The sequence below is a fragment of the Rosa rugosa genome, chromosome 2, assembly GCF_958449725.1.
Source record: "Rosa rugosa chromosome 2, drRosRugo1.1, whole genome shotgun sequence".
NCBI lineage: Eukaryota > Viridiplantae > Streptophyta > Magnoliopsida > Rosales > Rosaceae > Rosa > Rosa rugosa.
Window position 1 is genome coordinate 21975100 of NC_084821.1, and position 13324 is coordinate 21988423.

A 13324-nucleotide genomic window follows, 5' to 3' on the forward strand; every position below is an offset into this window, starting at 1 on the left:
GATACTTGAGGACTCTAAATCGCCTCTCTCGTAGCTTTGCGTGGCCGGGAATGCGGAGAGATGTCAAGACATTTGTGAAGGCTTGTGATCAATGTTAGAGGCAGAATTACGAATCAATCCACCCTCTAGGTTTGTTTTAACCCCTCCCTGTTCCGGAAGACAATTGGTTTGATATCTCAATGGATTTTGTGGAAGGACTGCCAAATTCTCATGGTTATAACGCCATTATGGTAGTGGTTGATCATTTCCAAATCGCCCCATTTTATACCTGTATCCCATCCCTTTATTGCCACTCAGATTGCAGACACATTCGTGAAGAAGATTTTTCGCCTTCATGGCATGCCAAGATCAATAGTCAATGATCGGGATCCGGTATTTGTAAGCCACTTCTGGAAAGCCTTCTTCAAGCTCCAAGGCTCCACCCTCTGCCGTAGTTTGGCCTATCACCCCCAATTCGACAGTCAGACGAAGGTCATTAACCGCACCCTTGAACACTACTTAAGATGTTTTATTGCTGACAAACCTTCCAATTGGAGTGCACTTCTGCACTGGGCAAAGTGGTGGTATAACACCACTTACCATGCCACCATCAAGATGACTCCTTTTGAGGCCTTGTACGGCCAGCCGCCATCATCAATCTTCAAGAACTTGCCGACAACTCAGGTTCATGCTGTTGACGTTGCACTCAACTAGAATGATGAACTCCTTTCCACTCTCGAGAATCACATGGCATTAGCGCAGAATCGAATGAAGCAAATTGTCGATAAGGACCGTACCGAACGCACATTCCAGGAAGGTGACAGGGTTTTTCTTAAGTTACACCCTTACCGGCAGAATTCATTGGTGAAACGTCCCACACACAAGCTCTCTCCCCTTTTTATGGACGTTTCCAGGTTGCTGCCAAAATTGGTACTATCGCTTATTGCCTACTGTTGCCTCCAAACTCCAAGCTCCATCCAGTTTTCTATGTTTCTCTGTTAAAGAAACGAGTTGGTGAGAGCATTCCTATCTCCACCACTCTTCCACAGTTCGATGCCAATGGTGAGATCAATTGGAAGCCTCTTAAGGTGCTTGACATGGGGGTTCGTCGCAAGAAGAAACGTAACATCACCACTTGGCTGATGTAATGGGAAGGCATGCCAATAGAAGATGCTAGGGACATCGATGCCAGGTTTCCTGCTTTTGGGCCTGAGGACAAGCTCAATGTCTCCCCGGGAGGGGGGGGCATTTGTTAGAGCAAGTCCAGCGGTAGTGTGGTGACCGGCCTCTAGCTGGGATTAACGACGTGGTAACCGGCAAGAAGGAAAAAGAAGGTTCCACCGGCCCAAGATTGACCAGCCAAAGCTTGGCTTTTCCTGACCAAGGCCAAGAAATAGGCGAGGCCCGTGACTTTCTTTTTGACCCAAGCTTGGCTGGCTGCCAGCTCAGCCCAGTACCCTCGTGGCTGCGTCAGCTTCTTCGGTGGTGAGAAAGACGTGATGAAGGGCGCACGTCTTGCCCAGATTTTTATCGTATAGCGCCGAAATAAGCTGAAACGTGTGCTGCGCGTTATTTTGTCACGTAGCGACAATTATAGGGACAGAAGGCTGCGACATGACAGAAAGCCGTTGGGTGGTTTGGTTTTTTCAAGCCAACGGTCAATTAATCTGGGCCGTTGGTTTCAATTAATATGCAGATCTGACGGCAACCAATTAATATGTATGTATATTAAATCAAACAGTAACAAAATGGTAAGAAAAAAAATTGTAAAAATTTCTTTATAAATACCTACCGTTTATTTTACATCTCACACCAAATTTTTTTTATTTCATAGTTACACAAAGTTGTTCTTCCTTCTCTTCCTATAGCTCTCATCTTCCAAATTTTTTTATATCCAATATGGTCGAACAAAGGGGAAACACACGTCTAGTGGCCGGACAAGGGGGAGATCAAAGTGAAGATGAAAATGCCGAATCCGGGAGGAGATGGACGAATGAGGAAGATGTTCAATTGTGCAAGTCTTGGAAATATGTAAGCCAAAATCCGGCTTTGGGCAAAGATCGAAAAAAAAACCGAGCTATGGAGGGGCGTGAAGCAAAACTTGCCGCAAATTGGAGTGGAAAGGGCCGATCTGCTTCCTCTTTGACCGGAAGGTGGAAAATTTTGAAGATAGAACTCTTTGAGTGGCATTATGCATTAAGGCAAGGTCGTAATTGGTACAAAAGCCGTTCGAATGTGGTTAATGAGGTATGCATTTGTTGATAAATCATTTAATTTGTTGATACATTATAGTTAAATATTACTTGCTAAATAACGTAGTAATTATCATATCGTTATAATTGTAGTAATTGCTTTTCATTGTAATACGACATACATTATAATTACAATAATTACTTGATAAATAAGATGTAATTATAACTGTGTTTATATTTGTACTAATTGATTTTTATTGTAAAACGGGAAGAAACTTTGTTATTAAAATTATTACTTTATAATAGATGACCCTTCATTATGACGTTTATATTTGTACTAGTTGAATTTTTTATTCTTTTTTTGAATAACATAGCTTGAGGAAGCACATAAATTGTGGCATGTCGGGATGAAGAGAAAAGAGAATACCAAAAGATACAATTTTCAGAGCTTTGATTGTTACGATGTTGTGGGGCTTTGCACAATTTAAAGACATCCCTAGCCATACATCCAGAGGTACATCAAATGAAGAAAGTCAACAGACTCACACACAACCAAATGCAGAAAATTCTCCCATCAACTTGGATATGGATGTAGATGAGGAAATTGCCGGTGAAATTGGAGATCCTAATGTGAGGCCTCAAGAAAGGAAGGTTGCGAAAGAAGCAATTCGGAAAGGAAAGAAGGCAGTGAAGGATCAAAGTTCTTTGTCAACCGCTGTCTCGAGTATAGCGAGCAACCAAAAAGAGACAACCGCTGACAAGAAAAAACTCGATGAGGAATTTGCTTGAAGTCTCCAAGAGGAAAATCAACGAGCATGTATCTGATTGCAAATGGATATGAGAAAAGAGGCATTCCGAATTCAAGAGATGGAAGACCGAATTAAGGAGAGGGAAGAGCGAATAATAGAGATGGATACAAGTCAGATGACTCCAACTAAAAAACGTTATTGGTCAAGAAAGCAAAAGAAGATAGCGAAGTGAGAAGATCTTGAAACAAATGGTGGGTCAAGTTTTCAAACACCTTCTATGGGTGGATACTTTTCACAACCTAATTTTGGTGGTGGATTCCCACAACCTCCTTACCCCGGTGCATTCCCACAACCACCTTACCCCGAAGGATTCCCACAACCTCCATTCACTGGTGGATTCCCACAATCTCCTTACCCCGGTGCATTCCCACAACCACCTTACCCCGAAGCATTCCCACAACCACCTTACCCCGAAGGATTCCCACAACCTCCATTCACCGGTGGATTCCCACAATCTCCTTACCCCGGTGGATACTATCCGCAACCACCTTACCCCGGTGGATATCCTACACAACCACACTTTTCACCTTTCTCTATGGGTGATTCCACCTACCCTCACCCTAATGATGACCCTTTAAACACAAATTGGATTCCTAGAGAGGATGAGGATCACGATGAGAATAATTAGGTGATTATGCATGTTGTGTAATTGTATTGTACTTATTCCTAGTTTTTCAATTATGTAAGCAGAAATTTTATGAAATAAAAGTTGTATTTGAAAATTGCATTTATTAAAGTACACAAAAATCATAGCACATAAAAAACATACTACAACCCAAATTAAAAGCACACAAACAATAATAACCAAATAGAAAAGCAGAACTCGATCGGTCGGACTTTGTCTAGACATTAGCCAATTATTCTAACATCACTAGATCTAGATCTCCAAGTTGCCTTGAATGTTCCAGAAATGCTCTATCAGATCTTCTTGAAGGTTTGAGTGAGTGTTTGCACATCTAATGGCATCGTATCGATCCATGAATCCATTGAAATAATAACCATCTTTACCAACAGGATCAAAGTCATCACCGGTCGGTCCTTCCCAAACCGTAGCCAACCTGGGCCTTATATTGTTATCCTTTTCTTCATCGGATTCCAATTCCTCATTGCTGTCCTCTGGTCTTTCATCCTCAATTATCATGTTGTGTAATATAATACAAGTCAACATGATGTATCGAATGTCTTCTCTATCCCACCCACGAGCCGCTCCTCTAACAATACTAAAGAGCGATTATAAAATACTGAAACATCTTTCCACATCCTTCCTGTACCCCTCTTGAGTATGAGAAAACTTCACCTTGGGTCGTATAGGCCTTGGAATTGATTTCACGAAAGTCTCCCATCCAGGGTAGATACCATTAGCGAGATAGTAGCCTAAATTGTGAATTCTGTTATTCACTTGAAATTGGATTTGAGGGGCTCGACCAGCAGTAAGCTCGTCAAACAACGAGGACTTAGCCAGCATTTTGAGGTCGTTGCATGCCCTAGGCATTCCAAAGAAGGCGTGCCATATCCATGTGTCGTACGATGCGACTGCTTCGAGGATGATAGTGGAGATACTTTTTCGACCGCTGTATTCTCCAGCCCAACCTGTTGGCAATTCTTCCATTGCCAGTGCATGTAGTCAATGCTTCCAATCATCCTAGGAAAACCTCTTCGCTTAGCTTTGACGAGTAGTCTTTTGAGGTCGGCTGGAGTAGGAGCCCGGAGGTATTCTGCTGAGTACATATTAACGATTCCTCTTGTAAATCGTTGAAGAGCCTCGATGGAGGTAGATTTCGCCATCCGACAATACTCAGCGCATTGGTCTGCCCCAGCACCGTAAGCAAGCATTTATAAGGAACACGTCAGCTTCTGCTCGGGAAATAGTCTGACTTTCTAAGCAACATCTGATTTCTGGATAAAGTACCGGTCATAGCGGCAAAGGTCACTAGAGATGCGGTTGAAAACATTGTGGCTCATCCTGTAGTGTGTCCAGAATTCCTCATCACTGAAAACTGGATGATCAACAAAGTAATCTTCCATCATGTTTTTGCCTCTTGATTCCCTAAATCGCTCCTCATTCGATGCACGCCTCGGTCGAGAACCCCGTCGTCATGTTTAATTAGAACATTCAGCTTTAGTGACTGCTGCGATCACAAGGGCATTAGTCGTACACATATCTTGATAATCTTCATCTCGAGACTGTCGAAACTTAGCCCACAATCTCTTCATTGAAATGAGGGAATGAGAGGAAATGTGTTGGATCTGGAGATATGAAAAAGGAGGAGATTTTCCAATATCAGATTGTGTGTGAATAGAGTGCTGCCTCTTTCTCTATTTATTTACATTTTTCACATCAAATGTGATAAGATGATAAGGACACGTCTCCACTCCTAGATCTACATAATCTGATCCAAAATCTTAGATAAGATTACATTGACAATAACCGTTAGATTGAATAGTATGCAAATTATCTGGTCCGTTCAAAGTTGTCGATGGTTGTTTCACTCATTTCAAGAAAAATTGTCGGTAACTGTAGGTGGCTCATAATTTGTCCACCGAAAATACTAGAAAAATAGTCAATTGTAGTTTTGAGGCCCAAAACGATCCCGAAAGCCCGAAAAACCTCACACGTCGTGGCAAAGCGACAAGTTCTCTTCCTAGCATTGTTCCATTTCCGAAAAGCTATAGCAATCACAATTTTGACATTAATTATCCATAAATCTCCATTATTACCATCTATTTACGTCAAATATATTTTAATTTTACAATAAACAAATTTAAAAAAAATTTCAATTAACAGTAACTGACCGGTCAAGAAACAGAACGGGTGGAAACTCATGTCCAGTGGCAGTGAACAGTTTCTTGACCGGTCGACCCAGTGACCCAATAACCTTGACATTTACCCCCAACGGGTGAACTTGCTCTTAAGACCTCCATCTCAACCTAGGCAGATTAGTCTCTACACCCAATTAGTGTAGTCTTAAACCAGCATTAGCAAACCACTTAGTTGGCCCAACACCTTGACCACAACCAAGACACTTGTCACTCTGCTGACTCGTTATGTACTCTAGACCAGTTATGTACTTGAATTATGAATGAATCTTAGTTTTCCCTTCTTTCAATTTTTGCAATTACTCTTTCAATCCCAACAGGTTTTGTGACTTTTGTCTGCATCACCCTTAATACTTGTAGTCCCACGAACCCATTTGCCCCGAAGTCGTTATCTTTCTATCAAAAACAACTACCCAATTACCTATCACTCCTCTGACTTAATTTTGCAATGGAGAAATCTGGGCATGGTCGTGATGGCCGCGCCTCTGGTACTACCCAGAGACCCAAATCTCACCATGGTCTCTTTCCTCTTCAAAAACTCTTCTTCTTATCCACACAAACCTGCCCTCATTGATGCTGAGTCCTCTGAAACCCTGTCCTTCTCCCAGCTCAAGTCAATGGTCATCAAGGTTGCCCATGGCTTAATCCATCTGGGTATTAAGAAAAACGACGTGGTTCTGATTTTCGCTCCCATTTCAATCCAGTTTCCTATTTGTTTCCTTGGGAATTATTGCAATTGGTGCCATTGCAACAACTTCAGATCCTCTCTACACTGCTGTGCTGTTGTACCCTTCGGCTACAACAGGCCTCAGCAAAGGTGTGATTCTGATTCATGGGAATTTCATTGCTTCTTCTCTGATGGTTACGCAAGATCAAGAAGTGGCTGGAAAGATGCACCATTTGTTTCTCTGTGTGTTGCCATGTCCTTGGATTGGCCATCATCACTTGCGCGCAGCTGCGGAAGGGAAATGCTGTGATTTCGATGTCCAGATTCAATCTGGAGAAAATTTTGATGACTGTTGAAAAGTACAAGGTCACCCATTTGTGGGTTGTGCCTCCTATTATACTTGCTCTGTCAAAGGACAGTGTGGTTAAGAAGTACAACCTTTCATCTTTGTTGAAGCATATTGGGTCCGGTGCAGCTCATCTGGGGAAAGAGTTGATGGAGGAGTGTGCAAAAATTATTCCTCAAGGTGTAGTTGCTCAGGTACTTAATCAAGCTCACCCTAATTTATAGTGTCATTGACGCTTGTGGCTTTGGACTTTTTTTTATTGAATAAGATTTTTAATTGAAAATGTTCAGTTGATGTGAAGTATTGAAATTGGGTAGTGGAAAGGCTAGCCATAATCTAGTGTTGCAAACGCTAGGGGTGTGAAGAGGTTTTGGAAGACGGTTTGTTTTGCATGTTTAAGGTTACCTCAGTTTAGTAGCTTGGAGTTAACAATTTCTTCATTGGTTAGATGTTTGCTTGTTCTGCAGGGTTATGGTATGACAGAAACCTGTGGAATTGTTTCAGTTGAGAATGCACTCGACATAGTGGTTCAGCTGGAACTCTTGTTTCCGGAGTTGAATCTCAGATAGTCAGTGTAGATACACTCAAACCTCTCCCTCCAAAGCAGCTGGGGGAGATATGGGTTAGGGGGCCTAATATGATGATAGGTAAGTGCGATTTCAATTTGCTTGTTGTTAATCTTAAAGAACAGAACGAACAATTCTTCTGCATTTAGGAGAAGCCAGCTTGCTCATGATTGTCCTGCATTTGATCGGCAGTTCATTCCATTTGCATTGCAATCCATACTCTATTTGAGAATGCTTTTTTCTTTCTTTTCTTTTTTTCTGGCAGTTAGTTTGCGTATAGAAAAATAACAATGAAACATGAGGTACCTTGGACCGCGTTTGATGACAATTTCTGCAGTAGCAATTTTGATTGATATTTTATAGGTTTCATGTCTAACAGTCTGCACATATTTATGACAAAGGAATGGTTTTCCGCTTGGGACGGGTGTATTCAACACCTATTGGCAGAATGTAGAAAACTCAATAGGTTGGGTTATTTTGTCAAATCTGATTGTCAATTTTGGTAGAAGCCGCACTGTGTCAAACTATGAGTTTGTTCAAGTATCACTGCTGACTGCAACCTATTTCAAAGGGTATAGTTGAAATTTGCAAATTGCTGGAACATTGTCATGTATCATCTAAGATTCCAAATGATAATTTTCAACTAATTTTTTATTACTTATAGAAGAGGCAGAGCTCTTGTAGTGATACTTTGTTCATCCCGAAGGAGAATATTTCTATGTTCATTACCATGTGGATTGCACTCCCTCCCCTCACAATGTTCACTCTTTCCCAGCTGAAGATTTTATGTGGAATGTTTTCGGAGAAATTTAAATTGGTCTGCCTCTAAATGAATAATATTCATTTTACTACAATAACATAGGCATGGAAGACTTTTTATGGCATGGGAATCTAATTGCCCTTCCACTTACCAATTTTGAGCATGGATTAAGAACACTCTAAGCAGTAACCTGGAGACATGTCAGTATGATGCACGTTTTAACTGAGGTACTAGTTTAACAGACAAAAGTACTCTTGAATTCTCAGTTATGGATGCTTTCGTTCAATAAAATTATTCAATCTAATCAGGTTGGAAACCTTTGCTTTAGATTTGTCCATCAGGTCTATTTGGCTTAAACTTTGTATGGAAGTTGGTAGAACTTTTCATTGAGTTATATTTAAGGCTTTTATATGCTCTTGCAATATTCCTGCATATGATAACATCATGATAACATTACTCATTTTCAGGTTATTTTAACAACCCACAGGCCACCCAGCTAACTTTAGATAAAAATGGTTGGATACATACTGGAAATCTTGGATACTTTGATGAAAGTACGTGGCCAACTTTTTGTGGTTGACCGAATTAAAGAACTCATTAAGTATAAAGGTTTTCAGGTAACTTCTGTTTTTGATGTAAAGGAATCAATACATGAAATGTCTAGTGGCGATTTTGGTTCTAACTAGTTCTATTGGGTATAAGTTTCTGTATGAAAAAATAATCATCATCATCATAATTATTATAATTCAATCATGTTTTCTTTGCTTTTGTGGTCCTTTGCTAGGTAGCACCAGCTGAACTTGAAGGCCTGTTAGTTTCTCACCCTGAAATATTAGACGCCATTGTCATCCAGTAAGTTGTATACACAAAATTCGTAACCTGTACTAATCACAGGACTTGAATAATTGGATTATTTGCACCATACAGATTTCCTGATGCTGAAGCTGGTGAGGTCCCTGTTGCATATGTTGTGCGCTTGCCAAACAGTTCACTGAACGAAGAAGATATCAAGAGTTTTATAGCGAGTCAGGTAAGGAGGCAACTTCAAGGAAGAATCAACAGCTAACAATCTAAATTGATTTCCTTGATGCTATAATTGTCTTCTTGCATTATGATTCATTTTCTTCTTGAAACAGGTTGCATCTTTTAAAAGACTGCGACAAGTGACGTTCATAAACACTGTCCCTAAGTCGGCATCAGGAAAAATCCTCAGAAGAGAGCTCATCGAGAAAGTACGGTCCAAGATAGAAGTATATATTCCTCATTCTCATGTTTGTTAATTAGATGGAGACCAAGTCTACAGAGCACCCACAATATCGAACATACTGCACTTGCTTTAAAGTTGCAGGTGGTTCTTATACTCATTATCGAAGAAGCTCAGCTCACAATAATTGTAGTCATAGTTCAAAAAGCAATATAGGATGGTCATTGTTTACTTGGGTCCAATGGAACCGGGACACAAACTGCTCCAAATGACTCGGTATATCAAAGTGCAAATCCTTGCTGTCACAGACATTTTGTACTCTAATCTTGCAGTCTTTACTCTCAACTTGTTATTATTTATGATTCTTTAATCTTTTAGATCAAATCAGACATATATTAGTTATGTGGAGAGAAATAGGCAGTAAAATTTCCTCCTTAAAATGAATGAAAGAAAACCATGAAAAAAAAAATTAAAAAGAAGAAGGGAGAAACAGAGTGGTGTGTGATGCTTCACATACCTATTCCCTTGCTTATTCATATAAGCACGTCTATAAGTTATGCAAGTTTCATCTCTTCACTTCCCAAGGGGACACCAATCTTTACTTGATGATTACCCTGTCATGCTCCCGATTTTTATTTTTTTTGGCCGACTGGAACCTAAGGAAAACCAGAACCTTTCTTTGCACAATTGCACCATTTTAACACAAACTACGTACATGTCGATAGGTCTTGCTCCGCCATCCCCATCTAGCTTCTTAAACAGATAAGTTTGCAGCAATCCAACTCAGTAGATCAAATTAATCTCACTTTATCTGCAGCAATGAAAACAGAAAATGTACCTCTTTGGACTTTAATATTAAGTTCAAGTCGCATCTAATTGAACAACTTGACCCAAAGAGGTGGCTGTTGCAATTACGAAGATGATCACATGGCTGGTGGAGCTCTAGTCCAGTCTGATAGTTCAACAAAGGCATGCCATATTCCTCTCCCCGTTCGTCCTCTCTGAGCTAGTGCCTAGACTTTGTACTCTCCTTGCCAACCTAGGTAAACAAAGGATCTCTTATGGAAACTCTTCACTGAAAGGTGATAAAGGCCAGAAACTCCAATGTACGGTAATATGTTTTAGTGAACCAAACCCAATTGTGCCATGCCACCATCCAAATATTACAGTTGACGTTCAAAATAGGGTCAGCAGTCATCTCAAAAAGCGGAGGGGAAAACCCTAGACTTCTGTGCAACTATAGCAGAGCAACATCCTCTCACGAGGATATAAACGAGAGAAGCACACGGCTCTAATATCTTTTTAACTGGCGTTTCATTAAACATTACAAGGGAAGCTTTTGCTTTTTAGTGATTCAAGTGATTTTATAACATTTTAAGGGAGTACCAACCGTATTAGAATTATATTTTAAAGATGGTCTGTATTTTCTTAGAATTTCTCATGATGTTAATGAATCTCTTTAGCATTTTAGAACACGAATAAAATTCATTACATGTTGAACATGAATTTACGCATCCGGCCGCTGAACATGAATTTACATATGTGAAAGCAAGCATTTAATTTTAAGACTTGCATATCAACTAAGTAAATGTACCAACCCAATTGATCGATGTCATCAATATACTCAAAGTGGGAAGGAGATCGATGATCAATTATTCTACCAAAGCATTTACATAGCATATTACAAGGATACCGATTAGATTAGTGATTGCCAACCAAAATGCAATGAATGAGTTATGAGTAGTTGACAAAATAGATCAAGAAGAAAAGAACAAGAAATGACTCAAATGAGAGAAGAGACACATATGGGTCTCTTCTTCTCCACTAAGATATACCATAAGTGATGCATACTAAAGATGTCTTTCTTCATTCTAAGAGGAATTGCAACTGTGAGAATTAAGAAATGAAAATGATAAAAAAAGATAGGAAACTCAATCAATGAAACTCATTAGAAAAGCGCAACAGACGGTAGTTAGTGTGAAAATCATGATTTTTTGTTAGTATATGTATTTATTATTTTGGATTCACGCATGTACTTCATAATCAACAACCTTAATTAGGATGCACGAGATTAATTACGAGTTGAGGTGCAATAGCAATGCAAACTGTAAGTTATCTTAATAACCTAAATAAGAAAGAAAGAGAGGGAGAGAGAGAGATACACGTATCAATAAACTCATAGAAGGAGGGCCATGATCAATTTATCCTAGCTATTTAACCAAGTTTCATTCTAATGGTAGTGTGTAAATCATGACTAGTTCTCATGCTACTTATGAAGAAAACAAAAATGGCATTTATGATTGGGTTTGGGTGAGGAACCTGCCGTTGAACTTATAGATATGAAATTACCTAGCTCTATAGAAGCCTAGCTATCATGAAAAAGAAGTTTTCTTTAGGAATATCACTTGGGAATATTACTAATTATGTTATGCTTCACGTATCGTTATGTGAGTGTAGAAACAGTCTAGCTATTACTAATTATGTTCATAGCTAGCAACGCAATTAATAATTTTTTTATTTCATTATTATTTTTTGTTTCGGCTTTGAAACCACGCAATTAAAGTAACCAGAAAGTTCCACAAACCTTAGAACCCCTCATATATTCTCATGCAACTAGAAAGGTGCCACAAACTCTAACACTACCGGCATCAATTTTTTTCCTAGAAGAAAACTCAGACTCAAACTATTGATATAGTCCTCAATCGAGACACTATTGATATGGTCATTGTCCTAGGTTCAAAACAAGTCTCCTCTTCTCTCAACAAAAAGTTAGATCGGGCCCTAGGTTCAAATTTTTTTATTGTAGTTGGCTCATTAAAAGGATGAGCAGTGCTACATATCACAATTTTTTTTTTACCAAATATGAAAACAAAATGATGTGGCATCAGCCACACCAACACTCTTGTTTTCAAATAGGAAAATGCTTGAGATCCCAAAAAATTGTACCAAAACTCATTACCAAATGATGTGGCATATGCCACATCATTGATTACATGGGGTTTTTGCTTAGTGGATTTTTTATTTTTTATTTTATCTTTTGTAATAAAAATAAACTAAAGTAATGAATAGAAAATAAATTCAAGATAAATCATTAAACTTTTTCAGAACGAATCATTCATTTGGTGCTTCAATTGCTGATGTGAAATCATGATCAATTTCATATGTCAATTCATTTGATGCTACTTGTAATTGATTTTGATACTTTTTTCTTTTGAAGAGAAATTGGTAGTGATCGGTGGGATTCTAAAAAGTTGGTTCCAAATAGAAGGATTTTTTTTTAGAATTAGTCAACAGCCAAAGCAAATACTTCCAATCCTTCCATCAATTGGATTTGAGAACTTAAAAAAGTTGGTTCCAAGTAGAAGGAATTTTTTTAAGAATTAATCAACAGCCAAAGCAAATACTTCCATCAATTGAATTTGAAATATCTGAGTTCTCAAAAGGCCGAGCATGAATTTATTTTTTGCCACTCGGTTGGTATAGATTTTGATAAAAACAAAAAAAACATCTGTTATATGTTGTTTCATCAAGCTCTAAGATTTGTAGTGGATGGTGGAGATGTCAAATTTTGTCAATACCTTCAAATAAGGTTTTAGAAGAAACTCATAGGCATCGGTGAATTAGGGTTCTCTAAGATATATCAAAAATGAAAATAATTGTATTTTATAATAGGAAAAATTCAGTTTATCCCCTGAACTTTGGGCCTAAAATCAGTCTGGTCCTTAATTTTTTTTTTTTTTAATCAGACTGATCCTTGTACTCACAAACAGCATCACCAGAATCCAAAATTTGAATCCGGGTCCAAAAATGACGCGCGTCACTTGCTGAGTTGGAACCAGCATGTGGGCCCACACTTCAGATTTTTAAACCCTGAAGGAGGGCAGAATGAACATTCTTACAATAAAAAGATTAAAAAAAAAAAACCACAGAGGATTTCGTTCTTCCGAACCCATCCAATTCCCTTTCTTTCTTCTTCTTCCACGC

At 39.0% G+C, this 13324-nt stretch overlaps 1 protein-coding gene and 1 pseudogene across 1 annotated transcript; one reads left to right on the top strand and one right to left on the bottom strand.

Moving 5' to 3' along the window:
• Window positions 1–3857: 3857 nt before the first annotated feature.
• Window positions 3858–4589, bottom strand: LOC133730549 (uncharacterized). The gene is made up of 2 exons (XM_062158119.1): window positions 4252–4589; window positions 3858–4191 (listed from the first exon to the last, which is right to left on the bottom strand). The coding sequence occupies exons 1-2, from the start codon at window positions 4587–4589 to the stop codon at window positions 3858–3860; spliced, it is 672 nt and encodes a 223-aa protein (XP_062014103.1).
• A 1656-nt stretch (window positions 4590–6245) lies between these two features.
• LOC133728837 (probable CoA ligase CCL7) lies at window positions 6246–9702 on the top strand (annotated as a pseudogene).
• Window positions 9703–13324: the final 3622 nt, after the last annotated feature.

Bases quoted from the DNA above. Each gene is read 5' to 3' on its own strand.
- LOC133730549 (XM_062158119.1), bottom strand. From the start codon at position 4,589: ATGGAAGAATTGCCAACAGGTTGGGCTGGAGAATACAGCGGTCGAAAA. The intron at 4,192-4,251 runs GTACAGGAAGGA...TAGTATTGTTAG, and splicing joins TTTTCTCATACTCAAGAGGG to AGGAGCGGCTCGTGGGTGGG.